Source organism: Erpetoichthys calabaricus, chromosome 4 (assembly GCF_900747795.2).
Source record: "Erpetoichthys calabaricus chromosome 4, fErpCal1.3, whole genome shotgun sequence".
NCBI lineage: Eukaryota > Metazoa > Chordata > Cladistia > Polypteriformes > Polypteridae > Erpetoichthys > Erpetoichthys calabaricus.
In genome coordinates this window covers 231091842-231113687 of record NC_041397.2, presented here as the reverse complement: position 1 = coordinate 231113687, position 21846 = coordinate 231091842, and the positions used below count along the sequence as shown (strand labels likewise).

Sequence of the window (21846 nt, the reverse complement as noted above, 5' to 3'; positions counted from 1 at the left end):
TATTTGATGGAACCGTACATATTCAGTTTCCAGTCGTAAATAGCAAAACCTTTAGACAAAAAGGTCGTGGTTTTACGCAAAAGAACTTGCTCCTTCAAAAAATAATAATCGCCAAGCATATCAGCAGGTACATTATGTAAGGAAAGTAGGGCGTCACCAGACAAAAAAGGGGTGACGATAACAGCCTAGTGACGTTTGTCCCATCCCAACAAATTCGCCACTTGTTCAAAAGCCAAAAGAAACATCTCTGGGTCATCAGAAGGACCCATCTTCGTCAGCACATTATTAGCATTGTCCGGGAGCGAAGACAAAGGAGCAATTTCCCTACATTTGGAGGAGGAGGCGGAATATACTGTTGAGGGACCGTAGTATCCCTTCGTCGCACACTTTGAGGTGGAGGCGGAGGCAGAATAGTCTGTTGGGGAATCAAATCATCCTCAGGATCGTAAGGTAATGGAACATTCTAGGCGATTTGAAAAATGTATTTGGCTTCTGACTGTGCATCCATCTGTGCAACCACTCCTGGTACCACTTGTCACGCTTGGGTCACAGATTTGCACAGAGACACAGGAGGTTGTAGAAAAAAAGGAACTTTATTCAAAGCACTGCAAACAAACATTTGTCTCTTTTCAAAAGTTTAAACGTGCTCCATGACAAGTCAAAGATGACAGTTCCACCAGGAGCAGAGTATGTCTGAGAGAGAGAGAAGGAGAAGCAAGCAATCAATTTAACAAACTGAAAGAGGCCCATACATGCTTTTTAAGAAGGCAGAGCACCGTGCGAGAGGCATATTACGCGACAGAGCCGGCCAGAAGGGAACGGAGGAATGTGAAGGTAGTCTGTCATGTTTTTTTAGGGGTTTTCCCAGGGGCATCTGTATTCTCTGGGGGTGCGATCAGCTCCGCAGCTCACAGAGGAAACTGGAGCACCCGGAGGAAACTCACGCAGACAGGGGGAGAACATGCAAACTCTACGCAGGGAGGACCCATAAGCGAACCCAGGTCTCCTTACTGTGAGGCAGCAGCGCTACCACTGTGCCACCGTGCCACCCTATACATAATGTCCTATGCAGTATTTTTCCTGCTTTTGTAAGCATTTGCAGTAGGGTTCTGTAGTTGACTTTTCAAACCTTGGTTTGTGTTGGTTACTTGTCATCTATGCAGCAATGGATAATTAAAGATAAAAGGTTTAATGCAGTATACTTTGTCTCTCAGAATTTCAGGGCATAAGTCCATATTTTTTCCGTTCTCCAGATACTAGACTCTGTAGTAGTTATGTACTTTGCTCTGTGTGACTCTGAGACCTTGAAGTTGATGTGTACTTATGGTATTTTTTACAACTATGAGTTTGTAAAGCTAGTGCCCCATGAATGCCTGTAGCCCTGGGCTCCCACCCTCCTTAATTCAGCCTTGGGTAGATGAGAGATTTTTGTTGGTTGATCAAAACCTGGTCCAGTTACAGCAAAAAATTCACTTTTTTCTTTTTATTTTCTTCTTTATTCTTTCTTCAGGATAGTTTGCCTGCCTTTTCCCTCACTTTAATAATGGAAATAGTAAATAATTCAGATTTTTACTTAGTTTGATCATTTTACAGGTTTTTCACCTTCTCAGTTTGTTTTGCCCCTTTTAACACTTCAAGTAAAAAAGGTATTGTTTATTAATCATGCACCTGTATTAATTAGATTGTGATAGTATCCTATAATTTTTAAATATATCTTGGACATACTGTAATATAGATGATACCAGCAGACATTTTTTCTGGAGAGTTATGTAATCAGTGCTTACATAACTTAAGAGCAAAAACTATTTTTAGAGAACAGATACAAGTCATCTATATATTCTTCTACCAACTGTAGAGAAATAATAAATAGAAAATAGAAACCTTAGAAAGACATGTATGTTTTTGCCTCCAGCAATGCCTATGGCTATTCATGTGATCACATTTTGCGCACTTTAAATTTTGTCAGTTTTGTGAGTAAATCTCAGTTTTTTGCATTGTTTTGTGCTATCAATTTATACCTCTATGTTATAGATTATGAAGTTTGTTTCATAAACTGATTTATAAATATATCTAAACCAAAATAGTTCTCATATTTGTATCTATGTAGGAGAGGATGCTGTTGAGAGTATCAGTAGCTTTAAAGTTTGTGAAGTGACCATCACTGATGTAGCTGTAGTGGGCATTTTCGTTCTTGTCAAGAAAGCTTACCAACATCTTTACTTCTTCAGATGTCTAAAGAAACCTCAGATTTCCAGATTTGTTCTGGTTAACCTCTACTGGTGCACAGTGGAGTCCATCCTTACTGACTACATATCCTAGTATGGCATCTATTCAGCTCAAGACTGTAGCTATTTCAGAGAGTAGTGAAGGTGACACGCAATATAAAATGCTACATTTTGTTCAGGATATACCATAAGACTATGTAAGACATGGTGACTTAGAAAGGCAGACAGTATTACTAAAGACCTCAGCCATCCAGCATAGTCACAAATGATACAGGACAACTTACATTTATACCAGTAGAGGCTCATGGACAGTTTTTTTCCGCAAACCATTATACCCATTCTGTTAATGTTCTTGTATATATGATTAGTTTTGAACTAATGGAGCTAGAACTTTGATCTTTGTCTTAATCAAAAGCTTTTGACCTGTGTGGCAGATGACCAGGGACCTTGCCCTTCTGGGACACCTGGAGAAGGGAAGGACCGGGAGATGGCCAATATCTTTCTTGGGGCACAAGAGGGCAGCCCCTCTGGATTACATCATTGCCACTTATTGGGAGCTTTGAAGCTCAACCCTGTTGGGGTCTGTGGCCACCGCCAGGGGGTACCTGGACGATCCCAGAGCCCTGGATGGCAACACTTCCACCACACCAGGAAGTGCTGCCGGAAGAGGAACCAAAGGCACCTGGAGTGCTTCTGGGTCACCATGCAGCACTTCTGCCACACCAGGAAGTGCAGCAGGAAGTTCATCAGGGCGCACCTGGAGTACATCCGGGTGCAACATAAAAGGGGCCACCTCACTCCATTCAGGGAGCTGGAGTCGGGTGGAAGAGGATGGGGCTTGCAAGTGGAGGATTTAGGGCGGCAGAGAAGAAGGAAAGAAAAGACTGTGAGCAATAGTGCTGGTGGGATGTGTATTGTGTGTGAGGTGCAAAGCATTGTGTAGTGAGGAAGCAAAATAAATTGAGTATGCTTTTTGGACATCTGGCTGTTTCAGTGTCTGTCTCTATCCGGTCGTCTTTTACACCTGAAATGTTCTGGAAATTCAAAAGATTTTAGGTAGCGGCAACCTGGTGTCCATAAAGGATAGCAAAGTGACCTGTGGTCTTGTGTTTACAGCAAAGTGACCAAAAAAACACCATAACCACAATAATGGCAGAAAGAAAAAGAAGAGAACCAACATCTTCTGATTATCAAGAAAATTGCAGGAGCCAATTAACAATAATAATAATAATATTTTATTAGTGATAAAAACAAAGAATAAGAAGCCATGATGCTAAAGCACACAGATAAGCAAGAAGTAATCCTTATATAGCCTGATATGTTCTAGAAATTCAAAATATTTGATGTCACGGCAACCTGGTGTCCACCGTGCTATTGGCCAGAAAAGTTTATAATAATAAAAGCATGGTCCCTGCAAGACCATCTAGTGATAATCCCTCAAGATATAGTACAGACATGTTCAGAATTATAATTATGTTTAATAAAGTATTGTATTTATTGGTCATCGAACATCAAACTTTAATAAATGTAAACAATGGATGTCAGATTGAACTGTGGTCATGCGTTTAAGGCTAAGTGATTGACAAACCTAGTGATAACTCCCATAATGGCAGAAAGAAAAAGAAGAGCAGCAACATCAGCTGAGTGTCAACCAAATCATAGAAAGCTATTAAGTGATAAAGGACAAAAAAAAACATGAAGACAAAAGAAAGAAAATCATCAATTAGTCCAAATTTCCATATGAAAGACCTTACATCAATGTTTCATTAAAGACCACTACTTAGCAAGGTTACATCAGTTATGTAGTCAATGTCAAGCTGTATTTTTAATGTTGAAAACAAAATAATGAGACATCAAAAGTAATAAAATATCTTGTAGAGGAACTGAAAGAAGTAACTATTTAGAAAATATAAGAAGTGTCAACAGCTTATCTTTATCTGTGTGTTTCACTAGTAATCGCTTCACTCGTTCCCCCCCCCCCCCCCCCCCCCACTGGGGCATGCTGCATGCCAGACACTTCGTGTCTCTGCCGCTTGCGTTGTGAAGGGGGGGCTGAACACATGCTAAGGAGATGCGGTCGGATCAGCTGATAGCTTACTGCTGCTGCTGCCGAGCTGCATGTTCTGCTTGTCGCGCTGCACGTCGATCATTTAAAAGCCTGCACAGCAGCTGTCCTTTTGTCACACTACCTTGTCTCGCTGGATGTTAAAGTGTCTCCGAGAATATCACATATCGTCTCCTTCCAAGACTTCCAAGATTTTTTTTATACTATATAATATATATATATATATATATAAATATATACTAATAAAAGGCAAAGCCCTCACTCACTGACTCACTCATCACTAATTCTCCAACTTCCCGTGTAGGTAGAAGGCTGAAATTTGGCAGGCTCATTCCTTACAAAACTTAAGCAGGTTTCATTTCAAAATTCTACGCAAAACGGTCATAACTGAATCCTACTTACGTACATATATACGTCCATAGCCTGCAGCTCGGTCGCTGTGTGAGGCAGGGTTGCGTCCTGCGTCCCCCGGCCTCCCACGTAGTTGGCTGCCTGCCTATATTGCATCCCCCATCCCCACGCCTCCCACGTAGTTGGCTACCTGCCTATTTTACACGTTTGGAGACCCGCCAATGCCTCTTAAACATCTTAGATTCACAGGTGACGATTTGAGTAGTGGACACTTTGATGTTTATGAATGTTTCAACTCTCATCAATAACTTCGCATCCAGCTTTTGAAACCGGCTGTATGCTTACAACGCTTGACAGATGCCGAATGTCACTTCAACACAACAAGTCCTGCAAATACTAACGTAATTGAAACAAACCATGAAACTCAAACCGATTATGACAGCAGCAATCCAAGCTGTGAGAAAACAGTAAAAAGGAGGCGTGTCAGACGTCGTGGTACATTTTCTGATGCAGCTAGACGGAAACAACTTTGTGACGCTGCCGCCAAATACTCACAGAAAAATCCACAAGTTAATAGACACGCTGTCACTAAATACTCGCAGGCAAATCCACAAGTTCATAGAGACGCTGCCGCTAAATATTCACACGCAAATCCACAAGTTAATAGAGCTTCTAGCATATCATTATCCTGCGTAGACATGGACATAAGCATTTCATCACATTATGTGCTAATGACATCATACCTGAATTCTCAGTTCTGGGACTGTCAATGTAGTTCAGGTAAGTATGTTTTACCTTACAGTTAATTTTACTGCAAAACCAGTGTTTATAGAATTTTTTCGATTTAATTATATTTTCATAAAATCTAAGTCATAATAAAGAAGAGTGGATTTTGGATTTACACTAACTGTTCATCTGTCATAAAATTGCAATTTGAAGGTATCATTTGTGCTTTCTACAAAGTCTTGTTTTATGGAGAAATCATTAAGACTAGGTCTAGGATCTGCTTTCCATTATAGGAGGAATTATAATACATATGTTTATATGTTTATTCTTCTTCAGAAGCCAAGTTAAGCACCTCAAAATTATTGCAGCTGTGAATCCATTTGAGATTGTACATTATAAAATTATTTCTACCAGTCTTTTAAGGGAACTCATAAATATTGTACCTATGAATATGAATTTAATATCCATGGGTCTAATCCTGTCCTCTTTCCAAAATGTCAAAGTTCAGTTGATGCTAAAGAAACTATTTCTTTATATTTTCTAATTGATGACCTATTTAAAGTTATCTATGTGCATGGAATTTGTGGAGAAGAATAATTTATTTGAGACATTTTCTTTTTCTCTTTTTATGTATTTCGTGTTATTGAATTAATTTAATAACTATAGTGGTTCTAGAAACCACTGCAAATGCAGCTCTAGACAAGTATTATTATGTAGCACAGTGGGATGTTTTCATTCTTTGTAGAGAGTTGATCATTTCACCATTCCTTTTTAGGCATTGTGTATTAGGATTGGCATTATTTTTTATTTTAAATATAGCCTATTAGCCTAATGCTCAGTTATATTTTAACTATTCATTTTCAAAGCTTGCATAATCCAACAAGTGTCATGCTGCGTCTATAAGGGCAGAAATGCTTGCAATCAAGGAACCAATCTTGGACATTATAAAAGTTCCTATTAAACTTAGACAGAATTTTGTTTCATTAAATCATAAAAGTTATTTTAAAATCTCAATTCAAAAACTTTTGCTATCATAGTGCTAGTGTACTTAGTTATTAATAGGTAGTACAGAAGAAAAAGAATTACCACTGCCTTGTCTAAAATGGTTCCACTCTGGGATGGTGTGCTTTTTTAGTTGAATGTTGATGTTCTCATCTTGTTTCACATCAATGTCACTTAAACCTTTTAAAAGTCATTATCTCATGTAAACTGGTATTACTATGGTTAACTAAATAATGCATAATGTTTTAATAGACATGCTTCCTATCACTTTAATGAGTAACTGCTTTATTTAAGACTAATTCATATGAGCCTTTGAGAAATACCTGTAGAGAGAAAAAAATGCCAGTAATTGAATTTTTGAACAATTGAATAGTTGAACTTTCTTAAATTGACCCAATGTTTTTAAGAGCTCATATCGTGTGTAAATAATGAGTTAGATCTTTGTTTGTGCTTAATGCTTTTAATTATCTTGCAATTACCACACATACACATACAATAAATACACCTTTATTCAAGCTCTATGTAAACTTTGAGCCAAATTTATTAAAGCTAAGCAAATAAGCACCTTTAGTAGTTCACAATGTGTTTCTACCAAACTAGTGTAACAATGCTAGATTATGGAAGGATGTTCTTGTCATTTGTGGCATTTACATGTACTGGGCTTTATAGACACCACTAGTGGTGACTATAAATTGTTATTATTATACACTCTGTCCACTTCCACTTGCCATAGGCTTTAAACTCCTTTGTTGACCAAAGACTCAGGTAAAACTATGAAATGATCATTGAATAAAACTTAAAATACAGTAACTATTATAATGTAATTACTGTTTTCACATACAGTAAAAATACATCATTAGACATACCAGATCATAGAGTCTTCTGAGATAGGAATCTTGTGCATGTTGTTTGAAGAAATCTTTGCTAATCACAATACATTCTGCACCCTCAGATACAAGCATCATAGGGAAAGTCTCTTCAAACAATAAATAAGCAAGACCCTGCTAGGAAGAGAAATTGCTCTTAGTTTTTACCTCTACGCTTTAAATATGTCAAAGTTATCTTTAAGAGCTGTACTGCTAAACCACAAGTGTTATAAAATTAATAATAAAACTGTATTAACATAACTTGAAGATGAGGCACTAGGAGCTCATATGAACTAAAGAGCCAAATTTGTCTTCAGACAAAAGAGGTACCAAGCAGTAACATCCATTGTATAGTTTCATGTATTCTATTCTTTTTCTCTCTATATATTTTTCTTTAATTAACATTACTTCTGTGACTTGCAGCAAATAAAACTTAAGTTTTATTGCAAGGATCAGGTGTGACCCTCTTTACTACTGCATGCACTATAGCTTATTAAATCTTAGATTGTGGATCATCTTTACAGATATTTAATGACTAAGCCCTATTTGTTATGACTTTGTTTCATGCCCAAAAAAAATAAAGCCTGTTAGAAAAGGTCTTGGATATAAATGTCTTCTTATATTTTACAAAATAGCTACTATTTTAGATAACACAGCTAATACATGAGTTTTCATCTTCTTCAGTACTATTGTGTAATGGTGGATTGGTTAGGTTTCCTCCGGCTGAGCAAGATAAAAAGCAGTGGCGTAAGGCATCATTGCAGATTTTTCAGTAAGCAGTAATATCCAATTAAGCATTCCTCCAAATAAACTATCAGGAGACTGTGAATTACTGCGAATTCAAAGCTATCTAATAAGTATGAAAACATTTCATTCCAATAAGGTCATGTAGAGGAATTTAAGAACAAAAAGACTCACTGTACATTTTGCACAGCTGTTACTAGGAATCTGGCCAAAATACATTTGAATGAAGCAGTGGACATACAGTGACATAACAAGAGCTGCTTCCCAATTATTTTTTACTCCAATCAATAAATTCTACTGCCTGTGAGTTACAACATATTTAAATTATATTAGATAACACAATATTTTCTATGGACTGTAATATTACTTTTGAACTAAACACTTCTAATTGCAAGGGGGATAACAATACAGTAGCTCTGTGCAGCATGGTTTATTTATGAATATATGCCATTAATACAGTATATATAAATAACTTTTAACATGAATAATTCATTACATTTATATAGCGCTTTTCTCAGTACTCAAAGCGCTATCCACACAGGGAGGAACCGGGAAGCGAACCCACAATCTTCCACAGTCTCCTTACTGCAAAGCAGCAGCACTACCACTGCGCCACCTGTGAGGACTGAATGTAAAATAATTACCATATAACAAACTATGCAGCATATTATGAATGTGTGGATCTGCAAAATGAACTGATTATCATAATAGGACATTCCTTACTAACATGTACTCATAACATTCTATTAAAAAACATAATCATATTAAATGTTTTCATTACTAATGTGCATTTATTTATTTATTCATTAATTTTCCTAAAAATAAATACAGGGAGTATTTGTTCCTACACAATTAATAATTAACGTTTTATTATTAGTTACTTAAAAACATTTAAGATATAACACTGAACAATATACCATCAAAAAATAAATAATCAAATAAAACAAAAAAGAGCACAACAAAACTGATGTTTTAAAATCTGTTATTAATGCTATACCTTTTAAGGTTTGTCTATTTTAAGAGATTCTAATTTTTGTTTAACTTATAAAACATGTACTTTACGCTAGCATAGAACCAGTATGTTTAGTGAGGAGGGAAATGTAACCCAGAATTTCCACAGTAAATGTAGTTTTAAGTTGTAGCCAATGCAACAGTCAGAATTCATACAACAAATGCAAACTAACCTTTTTCTTATTTAGATTCTCTTTTAAATGAAAATATTTTTGCCAGCTAAATACTACTTGTCCAGTTTTCAGATCACTTGTCTGGTTTGGTTTATTTAGTCTGAATAAGGGTGGCTCTATATCACAGCAAATAGGAACATTAAGTCAGTTCTCCAAGAAAGTGGGTTCAGTTACTAGACCAGAGTGTCTTTAAGGGGTTTGCACTTTCTCCTCAGTGCACATTTGTGCTGTTAACTATAAGGTATGTTCATGTAAGTGAGCTGCTAGTTCAATTTCTACCTCTGCCTCACTATCTGAGCCTGAACAAGATTTTTAAACTGCCTGTACTCCAAATATATAAGAAAATGCAAATCTTGTAAGTTGCCTTAGATAATGGTATTTGCAAAGTAAATGTAAAATAATAATGACTGGTTATGTTACTCATAAGACAACAAAGACAATAAGCCTATGCAAAATAGTGCCTAAAGTAGACATACATAAGTGCCAGTACCCAGTGTGTTACACTGTGTCATGCATGTGCGAGTAGGAGGACGTTGTATGGACCAAACAAAGGTAATTCCACACCAGGCCAGGGGATGGCGGGGTGCACTAAACCATCTCCTGTTATCTCTGCAAACCAGCCATGGGAAAACTGACTCATCGCTGAAGATGTCGCTTTTGGTTCTGGCGCCCAGGCTGACGTCACTTCCGGTTCTGGTATCCAGGCTGGCATCACTTCTGGTTCCCCTATGTCACTTCCGGTTTTATCAGCTAAAACCGTCATCTTTCCAAACCTTAAACAGTTCATGTCTGGACTCCAACAGAGACACATCTGTCTAAAGCCAAGCCCATTGCAGCCAGAGATAATATACGGGTGGTTGCCCCAAACCTTTTTAAGTGTGTCGAGCCTGATCTTTTCACAACTGATGTATTAATGTGAAAAGAGAGGAGCATGAAGCATTGGCTTCAAGTGTCACAACACAATTTCTGTGGCTACCCCATTAAAAATTAGCGGGGATGAGGGAATCTTAGTTCCCCTTGTAGTTTTCAGCACCAACAGTGAAATGGATTTTGAAACAGCAGAATGGATACACATCTAAGTACACATCTAAGAGTGCTGGTAGGCAACAACAAAAAACAGCGCTTTATAGTAATTGAGGTTTGCTTCTTCCTTGAGTTTTGACGAACTTTCTCTTTCCATTTCACAACATTATCATGTATCTTTTTTCCTGTCCAGAACTCTACCCTATCTTCAGTCGTCTATCCTCCCTATTGGTTAGTGGTATTATTCACATGGCCAGTCAATGGTTTCTGTAATAGCAATGTAGTAAAAAAGAAAAAAAAATCCCAAACCCATACATATTTGTAATAAGCCCACCCCCAACCCCCATTCCAACATGGACATTACATCATTAAAAAAAACAGCAAATTTAATAAAATCATAATCCTCGACCTTCTCAGAGGCTCTGGAGTTTCAACTATAAATATATAAGACCACAAGAGGTACTTGACAGCAAATGTGCAAAAATAAAAAAGAACCTATATATAGACTTTTAGTGCATCCAAATATGCATTTTTAATGAATGTTTACTCACAAAAGCATCACCAGCTTTAAGTGTTTGCACATTAATGTATATCAGTTCACTTTTTTCCTTTTTGCTGTGTCTGTTTTTTTCTGACGTAGCAAAGCACAGATGAGGTAGTACTGGCTGCTCGACTAATGTTTCTGCATTTTGTTGTAGTACTGGTAACACCAACTCCATTTTCGCTGAAATGCTTTTGGATGCCATTTTAGTCTTCATATCAGAATTCTGTTAAAAGTCAAAATAAAAGGAATTAAAACACAAATACAGTGTTTGTACAAAGAAAATTTTCATATAGTAAAATGATCTGATTACTTTAGTATTTGTAGTGCAGCTGCTAATACATAGTTGAAGTTTATTATCATTTGTATGAAGTACATAGTGCACATAGAATAATAAACGTCTTTGCAAGACAACCTTGTGCGATGAATCCTCTGGGGCAAAGCCTGGAAATAATGAGGAATGACACAAGCACATTTATGATAGGTAGAATTTTTCAGTGGGAGCTGGGTGGTCTTTTAGCCTCAGAACTCTTGCAGATTTTTTTCCCCCAGCTTAACTGGAGTTGTTTTGTCTGTCCTACTGGCCATCTGACGTTATCATCGGATTCATCTTTAAACTCCTAGAATACGATATTATACATGAGACTCTACTTTTCTACTAATTATATATCTATGTAAGCACATATTGATTTATTTATTTTTTTTCTTATTCATTATTATTCTTGTCCAATTTAAGTTGTTATTCTGTTCTTATAACTTTTTCATACAATCTGTTTTCATACAATCAAAATGACACACATACACACACCAAAAATGTACACATAGCACGAGACATATACAGTATACATGCCTTAGATAAAGCAGGCTTCAAAACGGATAGATGGATGGATGGATGGATATATTTGCCAACAGTATGTATACAGGGATGAGCAAAATTTGGTTTACAGTTGTGAGTATGCAAATCACAGTTTGTTCTTGTAAAATTATTCATTTATTAATTATTGTATTATTTATATGTATTCTTTTTCTTATTTGTTTTCTTCTTATTATTCTTAAAGTGTGCTTGAGTGTTGCAATCATAACCTGCATGTCTTTTTTCATAAACAACTGTGACTCTACTTTTCCCACCCCTATATATATATATATCATCACACACACGTGGGGGGCAGCCAAAGGGCCTGACGGATCGTGAAAACATACCGGAGCGGAGTTTAAGACAGCGTATTAATGCTTTTCTCTTTTCCTCACTAGGAAAAAGGAAGAACAAAAACATCACACACCTGGAATTCTATGCACGAAAACACCGTCCTGATACATGAAGAACTTACGTGTTTTCATCCGTCCATCCCTGATGACTTCACTTCCAGTTGCCCTCCAATGATATCACCTCCATCACCTTCTGTTCACGTCACCACCTTCCTTCCGCCTACTTCCAGTCCAGATTACATAAATTGCTCTGTTTTTCCTTGCTTGGTTGTCTAATGTTTACATGAACCTGGCCGTGATATCAGTGCATACTGATTTGTTTACTGCACTACGACAGTATATGGGGATGGGTCCCCAACCCTTAATCTGTCTCACTCTCATTTATATATTTATATATATATATATATATATATATATATATATATATATATATATATAACTAGACAAAAAGCCCGTTTTGACAATTTAAGATGAAACGGGCACGAGTTTGTGTCAGTAGTGTATGAAGAACAAATGATAAGTAAGAAATAAATAAGAAAGTGATGTAAGTAATGATAATTAACTAAGAGGTTTGGGATATGTATGACTTTATCACGGCAAAAAATACTGTACACTTAAAAAAGACATGCTATCTATGACAAAGTTTTTTGTTTGTATACTGGAGGCCTGTCAATATGCAACTAAAGTTGTAAAATCTCTCTGTAGACTACATTTTTTGTGAAGACACTCTCACTGTTTGGTAGTAATTTCCCTTGATGTGGCCCATCTTTAACTTCACATCACTCGCCCGCTGAAAGTACTTAATAATAATATGTTCTTACGTATTATTTTGAGTGTGAGGGTTGGCTGTGATTGGGGCTAATATCCTACGCCTGGGCGGAAGATTTTGGGATTTCAGAATAATAATCCCGAAATGCGTAGGCTAAATCCGCCGCCTGCCGCGATGAAGGAAATTTTCTCTTTAGAGGCATTTGTATAAGTTGGAAGCGAGACGAACTTTGAAATGTTTAAGTCATGAATGTACCTGTTGAAGACAGTTGTATAATGTGTAGGCTAAATCCGCCACCTGCCGCGATGTTGGGGTTGGATTTCGGTTCTCGTAAGGTTTTTCACGCAGCGGCGCAGAAGGCGACTGCGCATTTGGCTTCGGACTGACGTCAGTGAGTGCACACAAGGCGACTGTGCATTCGGCTTCGGATGTGAGTGAGTGAGTGAGTGAGTGAGTGAGTGAGTGAGTGAGTGAGGAGGCAGGCGAATTATGTATTAAGATATGGTGTCACAGTGGCGCAGTGGTAGCACTGCTGCGTCGCAGTTAGGAGACCCGGGTTCGCTTCCTGGGTCCTCCCTGCGTGGAGTTTGCATGTTCTCCCTGTGTCTGTGTGGGTTTCCTCCAGGTATTCCGGTTTCCTCCCGCAGTCCAAAGACATGCAGGTTAGGTGCATTGGCGATTCTAAATTGTCCCTAGTGTGTGCTTGGTGTGTGTGTGTGCCCTGCGGTGGGCTGGCACCCTGCCCAGGGTTTGTTTCCTGCCTTGCGCCCTGTGTTGGCTGGAATTGGCTCCAGCAGACCCCCATGACCCTGTGTTAGGATATAGCAGGTTGGATAATGGATGGCTTAATGGATGGATATATATATATAAAATAAACATACACTGTATATGCATATGTAGTAAGTTACTTATATTTCTTTCAATATTTGTTATTTTGATTGTCTGCTCTATAACCTTATGACTAACAGTGCAGGCAACATACAGTCCCTACATTGATGGATTGAAGGCCAGATGTCCACATGACCATCATCATCTAATTCTTCCACGTGAAGCCTGTAAACCATGAAAACTGGTTTACATCAATTTATGTTAGGTTGAATGCCCAGTGGGGGCCAGGCAGTCTCATGACCTTGGAACTACTAAAGATTTTCTTTTTTTTTCCAGCCCATTGGAGTTTTTTTTTTTTTGTTTTGTTTTTTCTGTCCTCCTGGCCATCGGACCTTAATTTATTCTTTGTTATTTAGGATTACCTAATCTTACTTTTAAATTTTTCTTTTTTCTTTCTTCATCTTGTAAAGTACTTTGAGCTACATCATTTGTATGAAAACGTGCTATATAAATAAATGTTGCTGTAATAGGTGGAAATTGTCCCTGAATCTACTGGTGCAAGTACTGTTTGCTAGAAAGAAGGAATGAGACACGCAATTGTGTAGGATATGTGAGGTCTTTAATAATACTGTTTGCCTCTAAGGCAGTTAGTGTTATATTTGTCCAGGAAGCCAAGAGGAGCAGCAAGTTTTTTTCTTCTTTTTTCTACTCTGTTTTTTTTCTTAACTTTTTTCTTATTTGTGTTTTCCCTGTGTTCATCCCCACATGGTTATTTTTCTTAATAACTATGACATACTGTATTTGTGTATCTTTTGTTTCCTTAACAAATTACTGGGGTTCTATCACACAGAGCTACATCATAATTTATCTTCTTATTTATTGCACAATAATAGAAGCATTGAAAATGGTTTTAAAGCAATGCCTAGCAGAAAAGGCAGAACATTTGTAATCAGTATATGCTGTTGGAACTTTTCAGAACGTAATGAAAAATATAACTTGTCATGAAGAAGAAGAATTAGGGTAAATCACCACTTTCAACATCCAAACATAATTTGTGATGCTCTTTGTATAAAAAAGAAAAACACAGAAGAAAGACAACTAGTACAGTGAAATCAGACTATGATGTTTATTTAATGGTCACATATTACAATATAAATCCAGGGATCCAAATGGAAACAGTAATCGGGTTTCTTTTGAAGCCTAGGTAGACTTCACTGATAAAGAATCTTTACTAAAAAGTAACAGTTTACTATTTATTTGAAGTTTACTATTTTAGAATGTGAGTGCATTATGCGGCACTAGTTGCAGGTCATTCTACTAGGAACCTGAACCCAGGGCCTTGTGAATCTGAACTCCATTTGACTTTATTTACTGAGCTATCACTACTTTGGTGGTGTGAGAGGTCCTAGTAATGGTATGATTGTTATTATTGTGTCATGTTTTCATCTTAACTCTGTTGTAATAGTACACACATTATTAAGGAAACAATTATTAAAGTTGTTAATATAAATATTTAAACACAGCTTAATTTGATAAAAATGCATGAATTACCTTATGGTGGTGGCCAGTAGATGTCATTTCTTGAAAGCTGTATTTTTCTTCACCTGTGCATATTATTGCTGTTATTGTTCTTGTTAATTTTGGAAACATATGTCTTTATCTATGGCATGAATTCTCATAATTTTTATCTTGAATTTTTATAATAATGGAAAAAATATGTAAACAGTTTTAAAGAACCAGAAAGTTTGGACAAAGTACTTTTTCTTTGATATCTAAAAATATTCAGGTTACTAATATTAAAATTAACTATTAGTAAATATAGGCTTGTGACTATGTGTACTGAATGGAAAATTGGCATGCCATTAATGGTTATGGAAGTAACTGGGAGACAGGTATATATCAACTATATACAGTATTTGTTTCTCAAAAACAGTACATGCTGGAATTATTAGTTCTGGGTGAATGTTGTTCCAGATAATGTAACTCTAGTAAAGATCTGAAAACTTCTGTTAATAAAAACTTAAACATGCAAGGGTGGCCAATTCCAAACTAATTGATTCATAATTTCAGAACACAATAGAGGACTCTAATAAAGGTGTACATTTGAAGAGGAATAGCACCATTTTCCAGATAAGGGATTATTTTTAACATAACATAACATAACATAACATAACATAACATAACATAACATAACATAACATAACATAACATAAACACAAAAATAGCATTTAGAAAAAAATCCTGAAATTAATATAGAAAAGGCAGAAGATGATAATATACAGTTTAAATTAAGCAAAACTAAACAATTAGAGATTATAGAACAGAGATACTACAGCTTTTGTAAATAAATAAAATATTCAGAAAATAGAACAAACTGCACATGTTCTTTATAATCAAATGAATTGAGTATTTATGTATACTAAATAATGAAAGTTTAATTTATAGCCTTACCAGATCTGGTAGTGAGCAAAGGTTGCCGGGGATTAGTCACAGTCAAATTTTTCAGGACTTTAACTGTACCCTATAATTGATAAATGGATTAGTCCATGACATACCTCTGTTAGTTATCTAATATAAGTATTGAACTAGTTTCAGACTTACAGTGTACTCTAATGCATTTGTTACATACTACGAGTGTAGCAAACCATTCGTAAATGTCTACTCGTGTGTTTGTTGTGTTTTTGAGCAAGTTCATTTAGTGCTGCCAGTGCTGAGAATATCCACTGAATTTATTGTTACACCCTGCTGGACCATTGATATACATTATAATGCACCAAAAGATCCTAAACATGAGTTTGCCCATCACCTGAAGAAGAAGGCGAGGATGAAATAGTCATTGAATTTGATAACCACCTTGAAATCCAAGTTTTGTAATTTAACTTTAATGCGAGTCACTTCTAAACAGTCAAAGCAAGTAGTTATCAAAAACCTAATCTTGTCTGACAACTGCCCCTACAGGGAAGCTATAACACTATAGTCTTCAGAGTATACATTACTTCTTGGTAGACAGTCATCATGCTTATCTGAAAAGAAGACATTGCATTGTGTCGCTTGATTTCCACTGCAAGCATTTAATCTTCTCATGATTATTAAGTACACTAAGGAAAAAGTACACCCATGAGTACCATCATTGCAACACTAAATCATATACGTGTGACGTGTACTAACAGAGCATTATTATAATGTGATAAGCAAAGATTTCACCTACTGTTTTAATTATATAGATCTTCGATGACACCTTTGTGTCCCTTGAGATTACAGCATTCCTGCTAAAATATAAATAAAACAGTTAATAAAGATCTGTAACTACCATAGAACCTTTTAAAGAAAGTTATAAATGGCTATTAAAACTTTGAAGTGGGACAATATAGAAAGATCTCTTGTCAACATAGATCTTACATAAGGATATGAAGCATTTAATTGTTTACAAACTACAAGTTCATTATGTGTTATAAGAAAGCATGCCATTGATTTGAAATGTTTGATGAAAATAGTGTCTCCTGGTGTGGCAGTGCTAAAGAAAGGAGATGACAGAAATTGTTTTGTCATAAAAGAAGCTAAGCCATCCTTCTAAAATTAGCTCATGGGTAAGGTGTTAGGGAGTGAGATCAGGGCAACTGGACCGTAGAACCTGGCCTTCAAAACCAGGATTGTGATGACAATCAACAGGTAATATAACATGTTAGTTTCACATCACTAATCACTTGACCAAAAAGGAGAACACTAAATTGCTGCCAACTAAGAGTTACATGATTATAGAGTGGAGAGACAGGCTAGCAAAAAGAAAAAGCAGTATTTAATTTTTACCAGTCGCCAACTTAACACACAAGTTTTATGGTATCATAATGATTTTTTTTGTCATCACTGGATGAAAGTTTTAATGTATTATAATAAGCAGTTATGATTTTAAAATGTTAATTGTGTCAAACAGAACCAGAAATCTGTTACGCAAAAAGCTTGTTCAAGGCTTTAATTTGTAATCTTGGACACTGTGCATGGAGTTATAAAGTGGAGCATCATGAACGTCTCATAGTGAATCTTGTAAGGCAGCTCCTAGCAACAGTGCCATACATCCTAGCAACCCAGTACCAAAATGCTAAAGCTACAAACTGGTTACATAACTTATCCTTAACTAAATTTTTAATGCAAAACACATACTGTATGTCGAAACATTCCTTGGGTTAGACCTCTCAAATGATCTTTAACATTGGAATGGAAAAAAATGGTTTGGTACAAAAAAAAATTAACAAGGTGTGGATATTTACAGCAATACATTCTATTAGATTAATGTAAAATGATATGTGTGTGCTAGTTACCTTCTGCACTGTGAGATAACTCAATAAAGAAGGACCTCATTTGCATCTCTTGCTTTTGGCTGTGATATTAAATGTTAATACTTTATGTGTAACTTTCTATTTTTAAATACTGTGGTATCTAGGACATAACAGCAGTGTTTGGTATTATGAAATTTTGTCAAGTCAATAGAAACACAGCAGAAAACAAGACAGAGTATATAAAGAAGTCTATCTGAATACCTGTAAAATATACATTTGTTTACTGAACAAGTCTCATATATAGACTTTAAATATTCTAACTTTAGTGAATTTGTGAAACTTACCGGAAAAAGGTGTGGACACAGATGTTAGGCTTGTTGAAAGGAAGTTTTTCTATGGGCCACCCTGATAGAACATCAATCTTTCTGAGATACTCTATGAACTCTGGTTCATCTTGTGCATCACCACTGAGAAACGTAGTTACAAAATCCTAAAAATGATTGTTACACTACAAGTTATTTGCTTCAGTGGAAAACATGAAAGCAACATTTTCATCCTCATAATTTAGTCTTTTTTAAGTTAAAACATTTTGCACACAAAGATATGCTGTAACACCACTAAGCAGCATTCTGATATTTTAGGTGTGTTTGCATATAATGTGAGAAGCCCCTACTGTGATAGTCATATTTGTCTGTCTGTCTGTCTGCATGAAACAGCTTGGTCCCCATGAATCAATTTTGTTGGTGTACCTATTGTTCAAAGACATTTGTCAAGACTTGCTGTACAACGGTTTAAAATTTCCCATTGAAAAGCATTGGTGAATCTACAAACCCATATATTGTAAAACAGAGTATTCTGTGTGACTTTAGCTACGAATTAGTGTACTATTTTAATTTTACCATGACAGTGGTAACACCAACTTATATATTTTATTCATTTTCCTCTTTTACTTATCTGACAGCCGTTTGGATGCCCAAAGCATGTGAGTCAGATGCCTGGGAAGGCACATTGAGCTTCTCATGCTGCTTTAGGTAAGTTAACAAAAAAATACACAAAACCAATCACTTCTCTGGAAATTAATGGAAGAGGAAAGCAATTCTGTCCACATATGTTAGACTAATATGGCTGAACTAATATTCTTTGCAGTTTATTACTGTGAAGGAGTGACATTAGAAGCTGCAGTTAAATGATTTTTGAACTACTTAATTACACTGGAAAGGTGCGGCTCCCCTCTCCAAGTGATACAAACATAGCATGCGTTTAGAATGTAGGCATGAAACAACACACTTATTCTACAATACAATTCATATTGCAATTCAGATTTCACAATACAATATGCCCATGATATAAAAACTTCACAAAAGTACTGTATGTTTAGTGTTGCTTACTGTAGACATTCATTAATGCAAATATTGCAAAATAAATTCAAATCAGCATGCACAAATGCAAGTTTTAACATATGTTTTTGTAAGCGTTTTCTTTTCTATTAAAATGAAATAATCTTGAATATTGTTAAAAAAAAAGTACCAAGATGGAAAGGCACAGTCGAAGTGAGAAGTATTCTATTGATCAAAATAGCTCTACATCTACGAAGCACAAAGAATTGTAGGAAATCAAGGTGCAAACCACGCCAATTGACCCATGCTATTTGCATGTTGAGAACTTGAATTTTTGCAGCATTCTTTGCATGTAGTGGTGGCTCTGAGGCTAGAGATCTGCACTGGCAATCGGAAGGTTGCCGGTTTGAATCCTGTAAATGCCAAAAAAAGACTCAGCTCTGTTGGGCCCTTAACCTGCAATTGCTGAGTGCTTTGAGTAGTGAGAAAAGCACTATATAAATGCAAAGAATTATTATTATTATAGACATTGAAAATGAAATTGCAAATGGAGGTATTTCATTTTAATTTAAATTTTTGAAGCATTCTTGCGTATGGACTTTGAAAATTACATTACAAATGGGGTTATATCATTTTAATTTTAATTTCTGCAGCATTCAAAAGAAAGATTTCATTTTCATTTTATAATTTTCATTTTGTTTTGGCAGAAAATGCCTCCCATAAATAGCTATTGTCTTGTGAGCGTACTGGCACAAAAATAGCTGCTGTTGCCTCATCCAGGTGGATACTACACATTAGTGATGGTTGAACTGGCTCCCTACTCACTATGAAAAGTGCTATATAAATACATTGATTTATTATTATTCTTATTACATTGATGTCCATGCTGTGCCCTGTTAATTATAACCATATCGTTATACATGCAGTGAAAAATGGTTCTGCCAAAGTGTACTCAGTTTGTCTTATTATACCATAGTTCTAGTATATAGAAATCTGATTGAAATCCCTTGCTTTTCATTTGCCTTTGTGCTTCATTTTAGTAATGTAGTAAATGATGTAGTTTGATTTATCCAGACCCAAAGAGTCAGTTTTGTGCTTTTGTATCTCTAGAATGGAATTAAAATCTTTAAGATAATTGTCACCTTTGGTTTTCCCAATATATAATTAATCACTTCCTTTTCATGTTCTTAGTTATTTATATAATTTTAATGAATTACTGGGTTTAAGTAGGAAACTTTGTTTTGGTAATTAAGAGTACTAATCTATTGGGCATACTTTCAAAAATGTTGTGTAACAAAACTGAGCAATAGTTAGTCACAGCCCCTCCACCACTTACACACATCAATCAATGCCATGTTTACATTACCTGAAATAGAATCTGTCTTGTATGAAAGCTGTTCTGCCACTACAAGCTTATTTACACATTTATATGTGTAAAAAGCACATATTTAACATAGTCTACGAACACGTCTGTTTGCATGTTATTATCCCTGTTATTTTTTAATATGACTCATTCTTACAAAAACATTTAATAAACTTAAAACGTTATAACTGACTCTTGGATGAAGTAACTAAAAAGATGAAATGCTCCAACTTTCATATCAGTTAGCTTAGTTGCCAGACTTACCTAAATGTTACACCATGAGTACATTTTCTAACTTGTTTAAGAAGCAAACTTCAAGGTTGACTCCATGACACATGCAGATAAAAACAGGTTGTTTCATATTTAAAATATTCTTCTATTACATCTTTTCTTAGCTACAAATTGGTTTTAAGGAAATTATCAAGGTTCTTCTGTCTCCTAAATGGTGGTCTGTGGTTTGGTCAATCATTTGTTAATAGTTGATGTTCAAATCTTTCCTTTGTCAGTTTGCGTGAGTTCAGTAATAGAGGTGGAAGAACAACAATCAATGCAAACTGAGTTTGTCAGGTTTCTGTGTGTGCTGATCAGAGGTCTTGACTTCTGTGTGTTAGCTCTGTCTCTCTTCTTACTTACCTCTCTGTGCCAAATGAAAGGAATTATTATGTTTATTTGTTTATTTGTCTTTATACAAACAATGCAACATTATGTTTGCAAACTATTAACAACACTACAGGAGTTTGGAATGATAGAAGAAAACTGTAGTACCTGAGAAAAGACCCAGACACACTGGCATAATGTGAAAGCCGGCTGTGTTGAGAGAAATGATTTTGGTTCGTTATATTTGGTTTTGGAACAAGTTATTCATTTTTTTTCTGTTGGTGACATCATGAAAGCACCATTTTGTGCTTGTGTTCATTCTATGTGCTCTTTGTTGTTATCAATGATGCTCATTGCCAGGCAAGTGACTAATACAGGCGTTGAAAGTGACATTGTAATAGGAAGTACTAATTAGGATAGCACCATGGTAACATGAGCATTCAAGTTTTTGAATAAAAACAATGTACTTACTCTTTGTTATCTTTAGTTATTTAAGGAAAGGCACCTAAGACAGTTATGGCTTTTGATTCTTCTGAGTTTTGTTTGGCATGTTGTACTATGACAAACAGGATTCTTGACTCTTTTTGACTTTGGTCCATTTATTGAATATTTTCTGTACTTCCAATCAAAACAGAGATATATGGCATACTTTATTTTAAAATTATAATAAAACTTGTTCAATAAAATATGGTCTGTATTCTTAGTTTTAAATATTATCTATATTTATGAATATTTGCAAAGTTCA

The 21846-nt window shown here is 35.8% G+C and overlaps 1 protein-coding gene across 1 annotated transcript in view; it reads right to left on the bottom strand.

The window, feature by feature from the left end:
* The window catches only part of LOC127527562 (cyclic nucleotide-binding domain-containing protein 2-like), an 89371-nt gene that overhangs the window by 8791 nt on the left and 58734 nt on the right, over positions 1 to 21846 (bottom strand). Inside the window, exons 10-15 of the mRNA XM_051926649.1 lie at positions 18149 to 18294; positions 16739 to 16799; positions 15982 to 16051; positions 15082 to 15134; positions 10738 to 10953; positions 7236 to 7370 (exon numbers count right to left, since the gene is read on the bottom strand). Coding sequence (XP_051782609.1) covers positions 7236 to 7370; positions 10738 to 10953; positions 15082 to 15134; positions 15982 to 16051; positions 16739 to 16799; positions 18149 to 18294 — 681 coding nt within the window. The remainder of the gene's footprint in view (positions 1 to 7235; positions 7371 to 10737; positions 10954 to 15081; positions 15135 to 15981; positions 16052 to 16738; positions 16800 to 18148; positions 18295 to 21846) is intronic.